General features: G+C 39.1%; 2 protein-coding genes across 2 annotated transcripts; one reads left to right on the top strand and one right to left on the bottom strand.

Annotated features, from left to right (window-relative positions):
- The first annotated feature begins 12 nt into the window (after positions 1 to 12).
- Hsc70-5 (Heat shock protein 70 cognate 5) lies at positions 13 to 3317 on the top strand. Its single transcript, XM_069053177.1, has 8 exons — positions 13 to 219; positions 439 to 491; positions 546 to 815; positions 868 to 1176; positions 1446 to 2362; positions 2478 to 2665; positions 2716 to 2856; positions 2910 to 3317. Exons 1-8 carry the CDS (start codon positions 118 to 120, stop codon positions 3006 to 3008), a joined length of 2079 nt encoding a protein of 692 aa, XP_068909278.1. The 5' UTR covers positions 13 to 117; the 3' UTR covers positions 3009 to 3317.
- A 37-nt stretch (positions 3318 to 3354) lies between these two features.
- On the bottom strand, positions 3355 to 5315 carry LOC138134725 (uncharacterized). The gene is made up of 3 exons (XM_069053178.1): positions 4765 to 5315; positions 4151 to 4559; positions 3355 to 3911 (listed from the first exon to the last, which is right to left on the bottom strand). The coding sequence occupies exons 1-3, from the start codon at positions 5001 to 5003 to the stop codon at positions 3507 to 3509; spliced, it is 1053 nt and encodes a 350-aa protein (XP_068909279.1). The 5' UTR covers positions 5004 to 5315; the 3' UTR covers positions 3355 to 3506.
- Between the last annotated feature and the right edge of the window lie 7004 nt (positions 5316 to 12319).

Here is a 12319-nt window from a genome sequence, read left to right as displayed (position 1 = left end):
CTTTTTAATCTCTATACTAGACCTTCTCTGTCGCTTTGACTATCGTTAGACGCACGTGAAGTTCAAAGAGCTTGAAGCAATTTTTTTCGAAGAAAATTCAAGCTACTACAAAAAAATATGTTGTCAGCTGCTCGTGTTCTCAGTCGAAAAACCATCGAGTGCTCGAAACTAAGTTTCGAAGTTGCCGGAAAAAGAAACTTCAGCTACTTCACCAACAACGTGAGTTATCCATTTAATTTTCCAAATTATATTTTTCTGGTTGTTACCAGCACTAATCAACTCAAACACATGAGCAAACTACAAAATACTGTTAATTAAAGTAATTGATTTGCTAGTACAATTCCACTTGATCGAATTTTCCCATAAGTAGGGTTATGTTACCGGCGATGTCTCGGTGTTGCGTCACCTTCACATTGTGAAATTTTGATATTTTTTCAGTCTTCGTCGTCATTCGCTCTGCACCCTAAATATGACATCCAAGCGCGATTCAAGTAAGTTTTAATATTTATTAAATAATAAATTTGCTATGGTAAGCGCGCTCACAGATCTGAAGGAGTCAAGGGCGCCGTTATCGGCATCGACTTGGGCACCACCAACTCATGTGTTGCCGTCATGGAAGGCAAACAAGCCAAAGTTATTGAAAATTCAGAAGGTTCCAGAACAACACCCTCAATTGTAGCTTTCAGCAAAGATGGAGAGAGATTGGTGGGTATGCCCGCAAAACGCCAGGCAGTCACCAACTCTGCCAACACTTTCTATGCCACAAAACGTTTAATTGGTAGAAGATTTGAGGACAATGAGGTCAAAAAGGATATGTGAGTATAATTCTAGGTATTTAAAAGACATTTGTTAATTTCTATGTCATAGGAATAATGTTTCATACAAAATTGTCAAAGCTTCAAATGGTGACGCTTGGGTTCAAGGAAATGACGGCAAGATGTATTCTCCAAGTCAGATTGGTGCTTTTGTCTTGACAAAAATGAAAGAAACTGCTGAAGCCTATTTGAATACTAAAGTTAAGAATGCTGTCATTACTGTTCCAGCTTACTTTAATGACTCACAGAGGCAAGCCACGAAAGATGCTGGTCAAATTTCTGGCTTGAACGTGTTGAGAGTCATTAATGAACCTACTGCGGCGGCGCTAGCGTACGGCATGGATAAGACTGAGGACAGGATGTAAGTTTTTATGATCAAGTATTTATTGATACGTTTTCACTTAATTTTTTTCAATTAGCGATTGCAACATAAATGCGTTTTTTTTTTGCAAATTTTATTATTTCAAGACAAAAATGTTAGTATCTGCGCCCACTTTTTATATCAACACGACGCGTTTTAATTACATAATATCGGTGGTTGATAATCGCAGTTTATCAAATCGCGCGATCGGTAATTTTTTTCGAAAGTTGAAAATGTGATTTATATTTTTGCGTTTTTCAACTCTTCAGAATCGCCGTGTACGATTTGGGTGGCGGCACTTTCGATATTTCAATTTTGGAGATCCAAAAAGGTGTATTCGAAGTAAAATCGACTAACGGCGACACCTTTTTGGGAGGCGAAGATTTCGACAACTTCCTCGTCAATCACTTGGTGTCGGAATTCAAGAAAGAGCAAGGAATCGATGTTACCAAGGACGCCATGGCCATGCAACGTCTCAAAGAAGCAGCCGAAAAAGCTAAGATCGAACTCTCGTCGTCCCTTCAAACAGACGTCAACCTCCCGTACCTTACGATGGACTCTTCCGGTCCAAAACACATGAATCTCAAATTGTCGCGCTCCAAATTTGAGGGTCTCGTAGGCGACTTGATCAAACGCACAATTCAACCATGTCAGAAGGCTTTGAAAGATGCCGAAGTTGCAAAAACCGATATCGGCGAGGTTCTGCTCGTCGGAGGCATGACGAGAATGCCGAAAGTCCAAAGCACCGTTCAAGAAATCTTCGGGAAGCAACCCAGTCGAGCTGTGAATCCGGACGAAGCTGTGGCTGTAGGAGCGGCAGTTCAAGGCGGTGTCTTGGCCGGGGACGTCACAGATGTACTTTTGTTGGATGTCACCCCGCTTTCGTTGGGTATCGAGACTTTGGGAGGAGTTTTCACCAGGCTCATATCGAGGAACACAACGATCCCCACCAAAAAGAGCCAAGTATTTTCCACTGCGGCCGACGGACAGACACAGGTGGAAATCAAAGTACATCAAGGTGAACGCGAAATGGCCGTCGATAATAAACTTTTGGGACAATTCTCGCTCGTCGGCATCCCACCAGCTCCGCGAGGAGTTCCGCAAGTCGAGGTCACCTTTGATATCGACGCCAACGGTATCGTTCACGTGTCTGCAAGGGACAAGGGAACTGGAAAGGAACAACAAAGTACGTTGAGAGTCTTAAAATTGTGCACTTTTTTCAGCGTATTTCATTACACTGAATAATTCTTTCGATTTTTTGTTCTACTTGTGAAGCTGATAAAAATGTCATTGTTTTTCAGTTGTTATCCAATCGTCAGGTGGTCTGAGTAAAGATGAAATCGAAAATATGGTGCGTAAAGCAGAAGAATACGCGAAGGAAGACAAAATTAAGAAGGAACGCGTGGAAGCCATCAATCAAGCTGAAGGAATAGTGCACGATACCGAAACGAAAATGGAAGAATACAAAGATCAGTTGCCCAAAGAAGAGGTATAGGTCTCAGATGTTTTTGTATTTTAATTGTAACTGTTGTGTTGCAGTGTGATAAGCTGAAAGAGGAAATTGGAAAAGTTAGAGAGTTATTGGCAAAGAAAGACGAAGCCGACCCTGAAGAAATCCGCAAAGTCACAGGCACACTTCAACAGTCTTCATTGAAATTGTTCGAAATGGCGTACAAAAAGGTATTTTTGAAGCGTTGGTGGTTAAAGAATGTTGTGTATAATGTTCATTTCAGATGGCAGCAGACCGCGAAAGTAGTAGCGGAGGCGGCAGCAGCAGTGGAACGTCAGAACAGCCCGAAGAACCAAAAGAAAAGAAAGAAGACAAAAATTAAGTAATTCAGTTTTATACGGACTTCTAGTGTGTAGATTTTGTGATGAAGCGGAACTTGCGTAACTTTCATATTTGCACCAAGTTCAGCTACTAAATGAAATATTCTAATTAAAAAGACCGACGTTGTTCCTTTTTGTCGTCTCTTTAATTGAGAAAAAAATGTGTGCTATTTACAAATAAGACTGTTGGCGTGCGGTGAGTGAATGAAGATTTATTATTTTCATCTTATGATTAGTGTTGTGACTGTTTGTATCTCAGTTGTCGATTTTGTTGTAAATTTTTAGTGAACTAATAAATAATTTTGTATTAAGGATTTGCTTTCAATAAAGAGCATCTAAGACTACCGATAGACAAAACAATGGATTTTATTGATATGATGTTACAATGATTCACAAAAAGTGACAATCTTTCAATAATTCGAGTTTTACACAGTATAATATAAATTAGCTAAAACAAAATGCCCATAAATACAAGAGCACCATAAAGTATAAGAAATAATTTACTGGATCCCCTCAACAAAGACAGTATCATCAAGCGTATGCAGCCAATTGAATATCATCATGTTTCTCTCGTATTTAGACAGGGGTTTCCCTCGTTCTCGCTCCACGTCACGTATTGTCAAAGGTAGATTTTTGCTAGCTCTTTGTTTGGCAGCTCGTAAAACAGCCGCGTTGGTACTGTTCGGAGGCGGCGGATTCGCTTTGGCCGACGGACTCGATCCCGGCACGGTGAGACGGACTGGACCGGAGTTGGGACTCGCGTTTTGGGCGCACTCCGTGTTCACGCTGGCGGTGGCCGCAGATGGAGTTACTTCTAGCCTATCTAAGTTAAATTCGCTTTGGGAGAGCCGTTCGAGAGCCTTGTAAGTGGTGAGGAGTCTTCGTCTTATGTAATTCTGGCGCACCTTAAACACAAAGTAATCAAAACAATACAGTGGATACGAAAACCCCCAATATTTCTTGTGATTTCTCTTTGCATAAAGTAGGCCAATTTAATAATACATTCTTTTCCATCCCCAAGATCTGTCGAGACTTTTTCAACACTTATTTAACTCTTCAGTCCGAGAAAAAGAGTCTTTTTTATTGCACCTTGGTTGTATAATTTCGCATCAAGAGACCTTTCTGGTGTTCCCAGCGCACTTACTTTTTTATTGACGGAGCGGATAAAGTCTGCGGCGGTAAAAACGGGCGGGGGCGGCGGCGTTCCTGTCTGTTGTTGAGTAGCACTGGCAGTCTGTCCCCCGTGCGGGGAAGGCAGCTGCGAGGTGGAGGCGATGTCTCCGACGGCCACCCACGTCGAACAAGACCTGGACGTGTGGTCGAGTCGCGCGTTCTCCAGGATAAAGCCGGACCTTTGCAACGAGTTGAGTGCGAGTTCGGAAACGGCACTCCTGAGTCCTGGCACGTTAGAGCCATCCTCCGGCGAGGGTAATTGACTGATATCGCTAGTGCTGAAGCTCTTCTGAAGCCCGACGGCCGAAGACAAGGCCGCGCAACTTCTTATCAACTCGGTCTCTTCCTCGAACCAGAGGATCTCAGGGATGTCTGCCGGCCTGCAAGTGCCGCGTCTTTAGTCGAATTCATAAAGGAATTAAGCTGTAAATTGTTAAATTTGAAATTCCTGTGTGCAACAATGACTAGGCGAAGTCAGCAAAGTTAATCGAGACACGTTCTAATTGGATTTCGTTGACAAAAAATTGGGAAGGTGCGATGTTTTGATTGTAGGCGGGTCTGTTTTTGTTTTGGCGACGCACTAACCTGTCTTGAAGTCTGCTGTCGGGGTTGGGGCTGTGGCCTCTGGCGAATTGGCTATCACACTTGCCGAAACTGAGAAGGCGGCGCCCCACTTGTGCGTCGGACGCTACTGAAGACACTGAGAACAAAGACAAGTCTGTGGTGACCGATTCATGCGATGGTGATCGCAAAATGCGACATGCAACAGTTAGCACCGGCGTTTGAGGAGTCAACTGGTTCTCGGTGGACTCCGTCGAAGTCATCGTGGGGCCGATAACGAGTGGGTCGCGGGCACTACGCGCTATTTACATGACTTTGGCGTTTTTTTGGGGAAATTGGAATGACTTAGTCCGACCACTTTGCACATACACGCCCGAGTAAATCAATATCGGCGCACCAGCGCGCTGCAGCGCCGACGTGGCCGTTCAAACAGAACGCACATGTTTCACAATTTTGTATTTTTTCGGGGGCCCCCTCGACAGGACACCCAAAACGACGGGTTAACATCGACGACAAACCCATCATTTCTCAGTTTCTACGATCACTGCCGGTCTTTTTGCTTCGCCGGGATTTAAATAACGCTCTGACACGTGGGTCTGTGAAATAAATTACATACCACGAAGTTTGCACATGAGCTCGAATGATACATTATTTTGTTCAAGTTAAATTGGATCTTAAAATTTTAATGGTTTGTGCGTAGGAGGAAGTATATTAGGTACATTTGCTGCTGGAAATCGTAATGTAATTGACAAAGTCTTTTATAGATCGTTCGGTTTGCCGGCTCAAAGGTTATACTTTCCGCTCCTTTGAAAACGGAAGAGTTTTTTACTTTTAACGTTATGGATTCTAACTTCTAACGTCATATAAGTAGTTACTTAATACGTCTTGATGGAAAAGATGCGACGTCTAGCAATGATCTCATCATATTAAAAAAAGTTCGTCTGGAATATTGGATGTACAAGGCGACATCAAAAAGAATCTAAAACATGTGGCAGTTCGAAGCTTGAAAGATCTTTTGTATCCTTCTTGGACGGTTCTAATTCACTGATACATATTAGTTTCAAGTAGTTTTAAACAGCCAAGATGTTTTCAGGGTGTAATCAAAATAGGCGGAAATATTTTTTAAGCCGTAAACCACCAAGACATGTGAAGACATTTTCAAAATTCACCCCATTCCGGCCCGTGGTGGACGCTAATGAAGAGCAAATGAAAGTGAAATGGTAAAAAATCCACAACGAAAACGATTACCACGCAAGAAATTTGACACTGACACCGATCACTGAATTGTCTCGGAAAAACGTACGAGTACAAAGCACTTTTACTTTTAGCGTACCTTATTCACAGTAAATGCTGAAAATGTTGTCCTTGATGCCGTTATACACGCCTGTACAAAAAAGCATAAAGAACAAAAAATGTAGATAATTGCATGCTCTACATTTTCTATAATAACTAGAGGTATCTCGTACGGATAATGAAATAATCGCCAAAATGTGATTTTGCACCCCTATTCTCCAGTATGGCGGGGCGAGCGGCAACCCCTCAAGGTCGCAAACTCAACAACATTAATAATATGCCTGATAGAAGATACCTGCCAAGTATAAACTTTTCTGTACCTTTTGCAAGGTAAAACTCCCTATTGATTGGACTACTATTGATGCGGGAGTATTCAGTATTTACGTGTTGAACTATTTTCGTATAAGCCGATTTTTTACTCCATATTTTTAATTTCTATCCTGGAAAGAATTTTCGACAGCTGTCCTTCAATACAAAATATGTACAAGACATACATAATAAAGAGAAATTTGTTTAGAGCAAAACAGGGGACACTTCGAGCATTTTCTTCAGTTAATTTTTAGATAATTGTTCTGTATTTCAAGTTTAATTTCTTTTTATCGTTAATTTTTACTCACAACCTGCCATTTTGTCGCTGGTATTGAAAGCCATTGATTTAAATTGAGGTTAAGATCAAGATTCTTGTCAAAGAGACCAAGAGACGTACCAGTTTACAGAAGCAAAATTAAGTTAATCGTAATCAAATACGAGATTAACTGAACACATGATCAGATTGAACCAATCGAAGTTTGGGATTCATGGGTTAATCCAATAATCGCGCATTAAAATTTACTTCTAATTAAATATTTAATTCTTTTTCTATAAACTGGCCCTTAATTTTGAATTAAATGACAACAAAAATCTCCTATGATTTTTTGACTCATTTTTAAATAAAATTCATTAAAGTCCATTCACGTTGGATTTTCCTCTCAAGGTCAAATAATTAAATTTTTTGGCTCTGTAATTATGTTTTGTAAATAGTGACATGCAGCTAACCAACATAATGCGATTTAGCAATGCTCAATCCAACCTGTACGGTGTTTACCTGCATGTCACTATTTACAAAACATAATTACAGAGCCAAAAAATTTAATTATTTGACCTTGAGAGGAAAATCCAACGTGAATGGACTTTAGCTCCCAAACTTTTTTTGAACTTTTTTGTGGAGTTTTATCACCGATTAAAATATTAGCACAACTTTCAAAATCACCCTGTATACGGGGTGAAATTGAAATGCATCATAATATGTAAACCATAGTATTGTCAATAAATGAATAAACCGGAAATGTGGTTAAACATTTTAAATTCTTAAAGTCCAATTTAGCTTAATGCCATCTCGAATGAAATGCTTCCGGAAGCTCTAATAAATCGAAACATGAATAGCCGCCAAAAAATACTTTAAAAACGGAGAGTCACAAAACCTTAATGTGAATGAAATGAATGAAAAAAACACTTTAAATCCTCAGTGCCGCAAAAAAGTGTAAGAATACTACGAATGAACACGCAGTACTAGCACCCGCGACAACAAAACTTTTTGCACCTTTTTTGCGTTGCCCTTGATAACTTTTTAATCTTACTATTCTTCCTAACGTGATATCAGATGGTCAAAATATCTGGTCTGAAAATCCTGGGGTTTTTATATTCTGATGTACATATTTCAATACTTTTGATTTCAGATATGATTTACACATGATTTCATTTTTAAGGTTTTTGATATTAACTTCCATCATAATTTATGTAGATACTCGTAGTTAGTTTTTCATCACTAGATTACTTGTTTTTCCGGTGGCCATCAATGAAATAACATGTAAGTCTGGACCTACGTGAGGAAAACTGTATTCGCCAAGAACAGTTTTACGTGACCTGGTAAAAAGAATGACAGTGACCCTTTATTAACTTATTCCATGGGGAAAACCAAAAACGTTGTTTGTTTACAGAGAAACCCCTAGATAAAAGTGTTAAACAACACATTACTAGTATTTTAAAATAATAAGATTAAAATCTCTGTAATTAATTAATAATACCGCCCAGTCTTGTCTTTATTGTTCAGTGAAATTCACTTATTCGAAGAGATATAAAAGTGAGACATATTTTCAGGGCTTTGACTTCAAGTTTTTACTTTTGTAGAGGTTTTTTACTTTTGTAGTGGTTGTCATTGTTTAAAGTGAATTATGTTTAAAATTACACAACACAGTAAATTGTAATAAGGTTGGCAACCAGTTATACACCTCTGTACACCTATGTAGCACATTAATTTCAAAAGAATCTTTCACGATTTATTTATTTCAAGTAGCACCATCGAGTAGTCCTTTTTTGGTCGGTCACGTTAGTTTGCTGCTTGAAATCTTGAAAAATGACGTTTCAAATTGACTTTACTTTTTACTGGGCTCCCAATTTTTTAAATTATTATGGTACAATATGTGACAGTTTATCACTTGATTTGCTGAAAATTATATTTGAAACGAAGAGGAAATGTGATTCATAATCAAAATGCGTTAAATCGCAAATATTTACATGCGTTAAGTTCGTTATTATTCTTCCCGTACGTGTGGCTGTATTAAAAATCAAACTATTTTTTTTAAATAGATAGTACAGTTCGCGTAGAGGATTGCATCTATTCAAATTTCGATATTCTATGTACTATTGCGGGCAAAAAAAGTGGGACATCAAATTTCTGTCAGTTTTGAAAAATTCGATGTAGTTTAAGCTTTATTGTCATTTTTTTGACACTATTCCAGATGACAGTTTAAAAATTTATTTTATACTCCTATTTTCCTTTTCCAAATGCTCTCTCCTTTTGATAAAGATAGATTTTGATTGGGACTTTGCCTTAAATAAATCTTCACTACGTGCTTACTTACAATCATTCCCTACAACCTACAATACTTAATGACAACGTCAATCAATTCAAAGTAGGGTTAGAATAAGATAAGGGTTATTTCACATTAAAAGTCAAGACAATGACGTTGATGTCTCACTTTTTTTGCCCCCAATAGTACTATTGCGGGCAAAAAAAGTGGGACATCAAATTTCTGTCAGTTTTGAAAAATTCGATGTAGTTCAAGCTTTATTGTCATTTTTTTTTGACACTATTCTAGCTGACAGTTTAAAAATGTATTTTATCCTCCTATTTTTCTTTTCCAAATGCCCTCTTCTTTTGATAAAGGTAGATTTTGATTGGGACTTTGCATTAAATAAATATTCACTACGTGCTTACTTACAATCATTCCCTACAACCTACAATACTTAATGACAACGTCAATCAATTCAAAGTAGGGTTAGAATCAGATAAGGGTTATTTCACATTAAAAGTCAAGACAATGACGTTGATGTCCCACTTTTTTTGCCCGCAATAGTACGTACCTCTAGGATTTGCTTGTATCATTTTTCAAATTCAAATATTATTTAAAACGTAAACCTAAATCGGCGTGTCACTCCGATCCACATGTGGTTCTTCACTCCATCTCTGTCAATGAACGTTGAATGATGTTTAAATTCTGAACCAACACCCTCGTCTCCGAGACTATGAATATATAAAATGTTAATCTTCTTTGTCAAACTGTTGAATGTTCCCGAATCATAAATCACATATCAGATTGCTTCTATTTGCATAATATCATTTGTATAAGGCAACGACAGCCTGTCTTGGATTCACATTCGACCAGTTCGCGAAAAATCTTTGTGTTTTTTCTGCAAAAACGCGACCGAATTTTCGGTCGTTGGGCACAATATTTTGCAAAGGTCACCAAAAGCCATGAATAGCGAGCTCTTTGCGATGGCACCCCCGTTTCATCAACACGCCATTGGTTCCAACCCTAAACCCGGGGCTGTGGTAGGGCGCTCCTGCAGTGGCCGAGGCAGGAATTTACGACGTCCATTAAAACGGTGAGGAGCTACCCCGTAGATTACGTCGAACAAAGCGCGAGATGATAACTTATTGTCACATAAACGTCCTCATGGTTCGCTCCACATTTTATTACGTAAGCCACTCGGCTTTATTTTGGCGCGGCCATTAAAAAATGATCGGCCCTCGTTTGAATAGTTGACTTTTACGATCAACTATTCAACAATGGGACCTTTGTGTTTAATTTATGCCGGATAAAATTTTAATGGGAACGTACGATTTCGCTAAAGAGTTATATAACATCCCGCGCTGCATTTTACAACCGGCGGTGTCGTAAACTTCCCCTGAAGTCTTTGTCATTTAATTGAATTGTCCTTTATGCATACATCAGCTCTAAAAACTACAATGGAATCGCTTCGCGCTCCGTCCCGCGAAGAATTTTCCGGTGTTGGAAGCTGAAATGTTCTTTTTTTTTTCGTCCAGATTCTTGTGCTTTTGAAAGCTCTCTGCTTAAAAGCGCACAGTGTTGAATATAAGTTCAGAGATGGCGCTCCTGGTGTCTTTACAGGTGGTGTGACGGCGGTGGCTCAATTCCGGAATATCCCTTCCTACGATATTTTCAATTTCCTACCAAGTTCCCGTTTTCAAAAGTAATCGTTACTTTTTCAGTTACGGACTCTGCAGCAATTAGTGCTATAAAACTTTATCCTGTAGAAGAAAACAAGATCAAGTATTGATTAAAAGGAAGAGATACAGAGGATGTGGACTCTCATATTTGGAAAGATGCTGTTTCAGTTCAGTACTTTAAATGTTTCAAACACATACCACAAGTTTGCTTTGTTATGACAGAGAGATTATGTTTAAATGTAGGAAGAGGTGTGGATTTGCTCTCTCACGAAGAAATCTGCGTCGAAGTTTCTGAGGCGTGCAGATCATCAGTGCAAGACCACCCTTCAGTTGGTCGAAAGTCTTGGCGTCGTCAAGGCCTGACAAGTCCCGTTTTAAATCGTTTTCTGCATTGTGCACGATGCAACTGACATAAAAAGCCTCCAATTCAATTGTAATACGTAAGCCGGTGCATCCGCCCCCGATCCGTCATTAACTCGTCACGGAGCCGATTCCATTGTCGGTGCACCGCCAAAATCGCCAACTCACCGTGCAATAAACTCGACAAGGACCGGCCCAAATTGCAGTTGCATGTGATTAACGACTTACCTGCAACAAATTAAGGCCGTTCACCCGCGAGACGCGATGATGGAATAGGGAAGGGCGGTTGCAATCGTAAAAACTATAAAGATAAATTCGCAGTTGTACCATAGATGAAGGAGGCAGGTTTACGACCAACCCGAATGTCGGAGCGGTTTTGCACATTGTGTTTTTTTATCTAGTCGTTGCTTAAGTTTAATTGAACTACCTCACACATATGCAAAAAGCGCCGCCAGTTAGACTCCGGGAGGAGATAAAAATCGCGTTTGTTGGTTAGTTCTTAACTTATTAAGGCTTCGTTGGTGGCGTAATCGAGCGTCGGAAAGCTACACGTAAATTTTAGTTAAACGTCTGCTTAATAAACAGCTGCGACCAGACGTGGGATTTCATTTATGAGTTAAAATCTTACCGAACGGCGAATACGAACATAAAAGTTGGTGGTTTTTATGTAACATTTTTAATTGAACAATTCAGACAATCGAAACAATGCTTTAATCACGTTTCTTCGCCAACTGAACAAACTGATGTGATCTGAAATTCAATTCAAATTTAAACATTGCAAACAAAGGACATTGTAAAAGAGAATGTAGGGAAGCTTTTACGATGCTTTTAATCTTTTTTGCTCTAATTTATTTGTTTTAATGGTGATACTTAATGTTACCACTTTTTTACGTAGCCATATTCAAAGCGCCAAGTTTTGTTTTTTGTTATGAAACAATAAAAAACACTTGTCGACTTCAGAATTTTGAAACTTCCGAAAATTATTTTCATTCTTTTCAACTACCAATTTATTTCCAATACAAATTACAATGAACAGTTCTTTCACGTTGAAAAGAAATGTTTGTCATGTATATACTGTTCCTTGTTAACTTTCAGACTATGCAAAAAATCGTCTACTAGAACCTAGAATTGTACCAAAAAAAAAAAAAGAAATCAGATTCAGATTTTGTGTATTAACAGTTTGTGTATGGATACGCTTCTTCAACCTCCCACTCCCTTGCAAATATATTGAGTGTTTATTTTAACATTATCACCTGCGGTCTCATTGTCTTTTCATAGCAGTATAATCTGAGCTAGAGAAGGACTCTGTCAGGCATGTGGTCAACTAGGTGGGCTCATCGAATTAGTACGGGGCTGTGAACTTATCGATTTCGACAGTTTGGCAAGTTTGTATAGTCGTGTCGTAACCATAAATAA

This window comes from Tenebrio molitor, chromosome 7 (genome assembly GCF_963966145.1).
Source record: "Tenebrio molitor chromosome 7, icTenMoli1.1, whole genome shotgun sequence".
Lineage (NCBI taxonomy): Eukaryota > Metazoa > Arthropoda > Insecta > Coleoptera > Tenebrionidae > Tenebrio > Tenebrio molitor.
The sequence above is the reverse complement of the archived record's forward strand: the minus strand, read 5'-3'. Positions and strand labels throughout refer to the sequence as shown.

Coding starts and splice junctions, on each gene's coding strand:
- Hsc70-5 (XM_069053177.1), top strand. CDS start 118: ATGTTGTCAGCTGCTCGTGTTCTCAGTCGAAAAACCATCGAGTGCTCG. Junction 1,177..1,445: donor GATAAGACTGAGGACAGGAT/GTAAGTTTTTAT, acceptor TCAACTCTTCAG/AATCGCCGTGTACGATTTGG. Junction 2,857..2,909: donor TCGAAATGGCGTACAAAAAG/GTATTTTTGAAG, acceptor TGTTCATTTCAG/ATGGCAGCAGACCGCGAAAG.
- LOC138134725 (XM_069053178.1), bottom strand. CDS start 5,003: ATGACTTCGACGGAGTCCACCGAGAACCAGTTGACTCCTCAAACGCCG. Junction 4,560..4,764: donor GACAGCAGACTTCAAGACAG/GTTAGTGCGTCG, acceptor CGGCACTTGCAG/GCCGGCAGACATCCCTGAGA. Junction 3,912..4,150: donor TCCGCTCCGTCAATAAAAAA/GTAAGTGCGCTG, acceptor TTTGTGTTTAAG/GTGCGCCAGAATTACATAAG.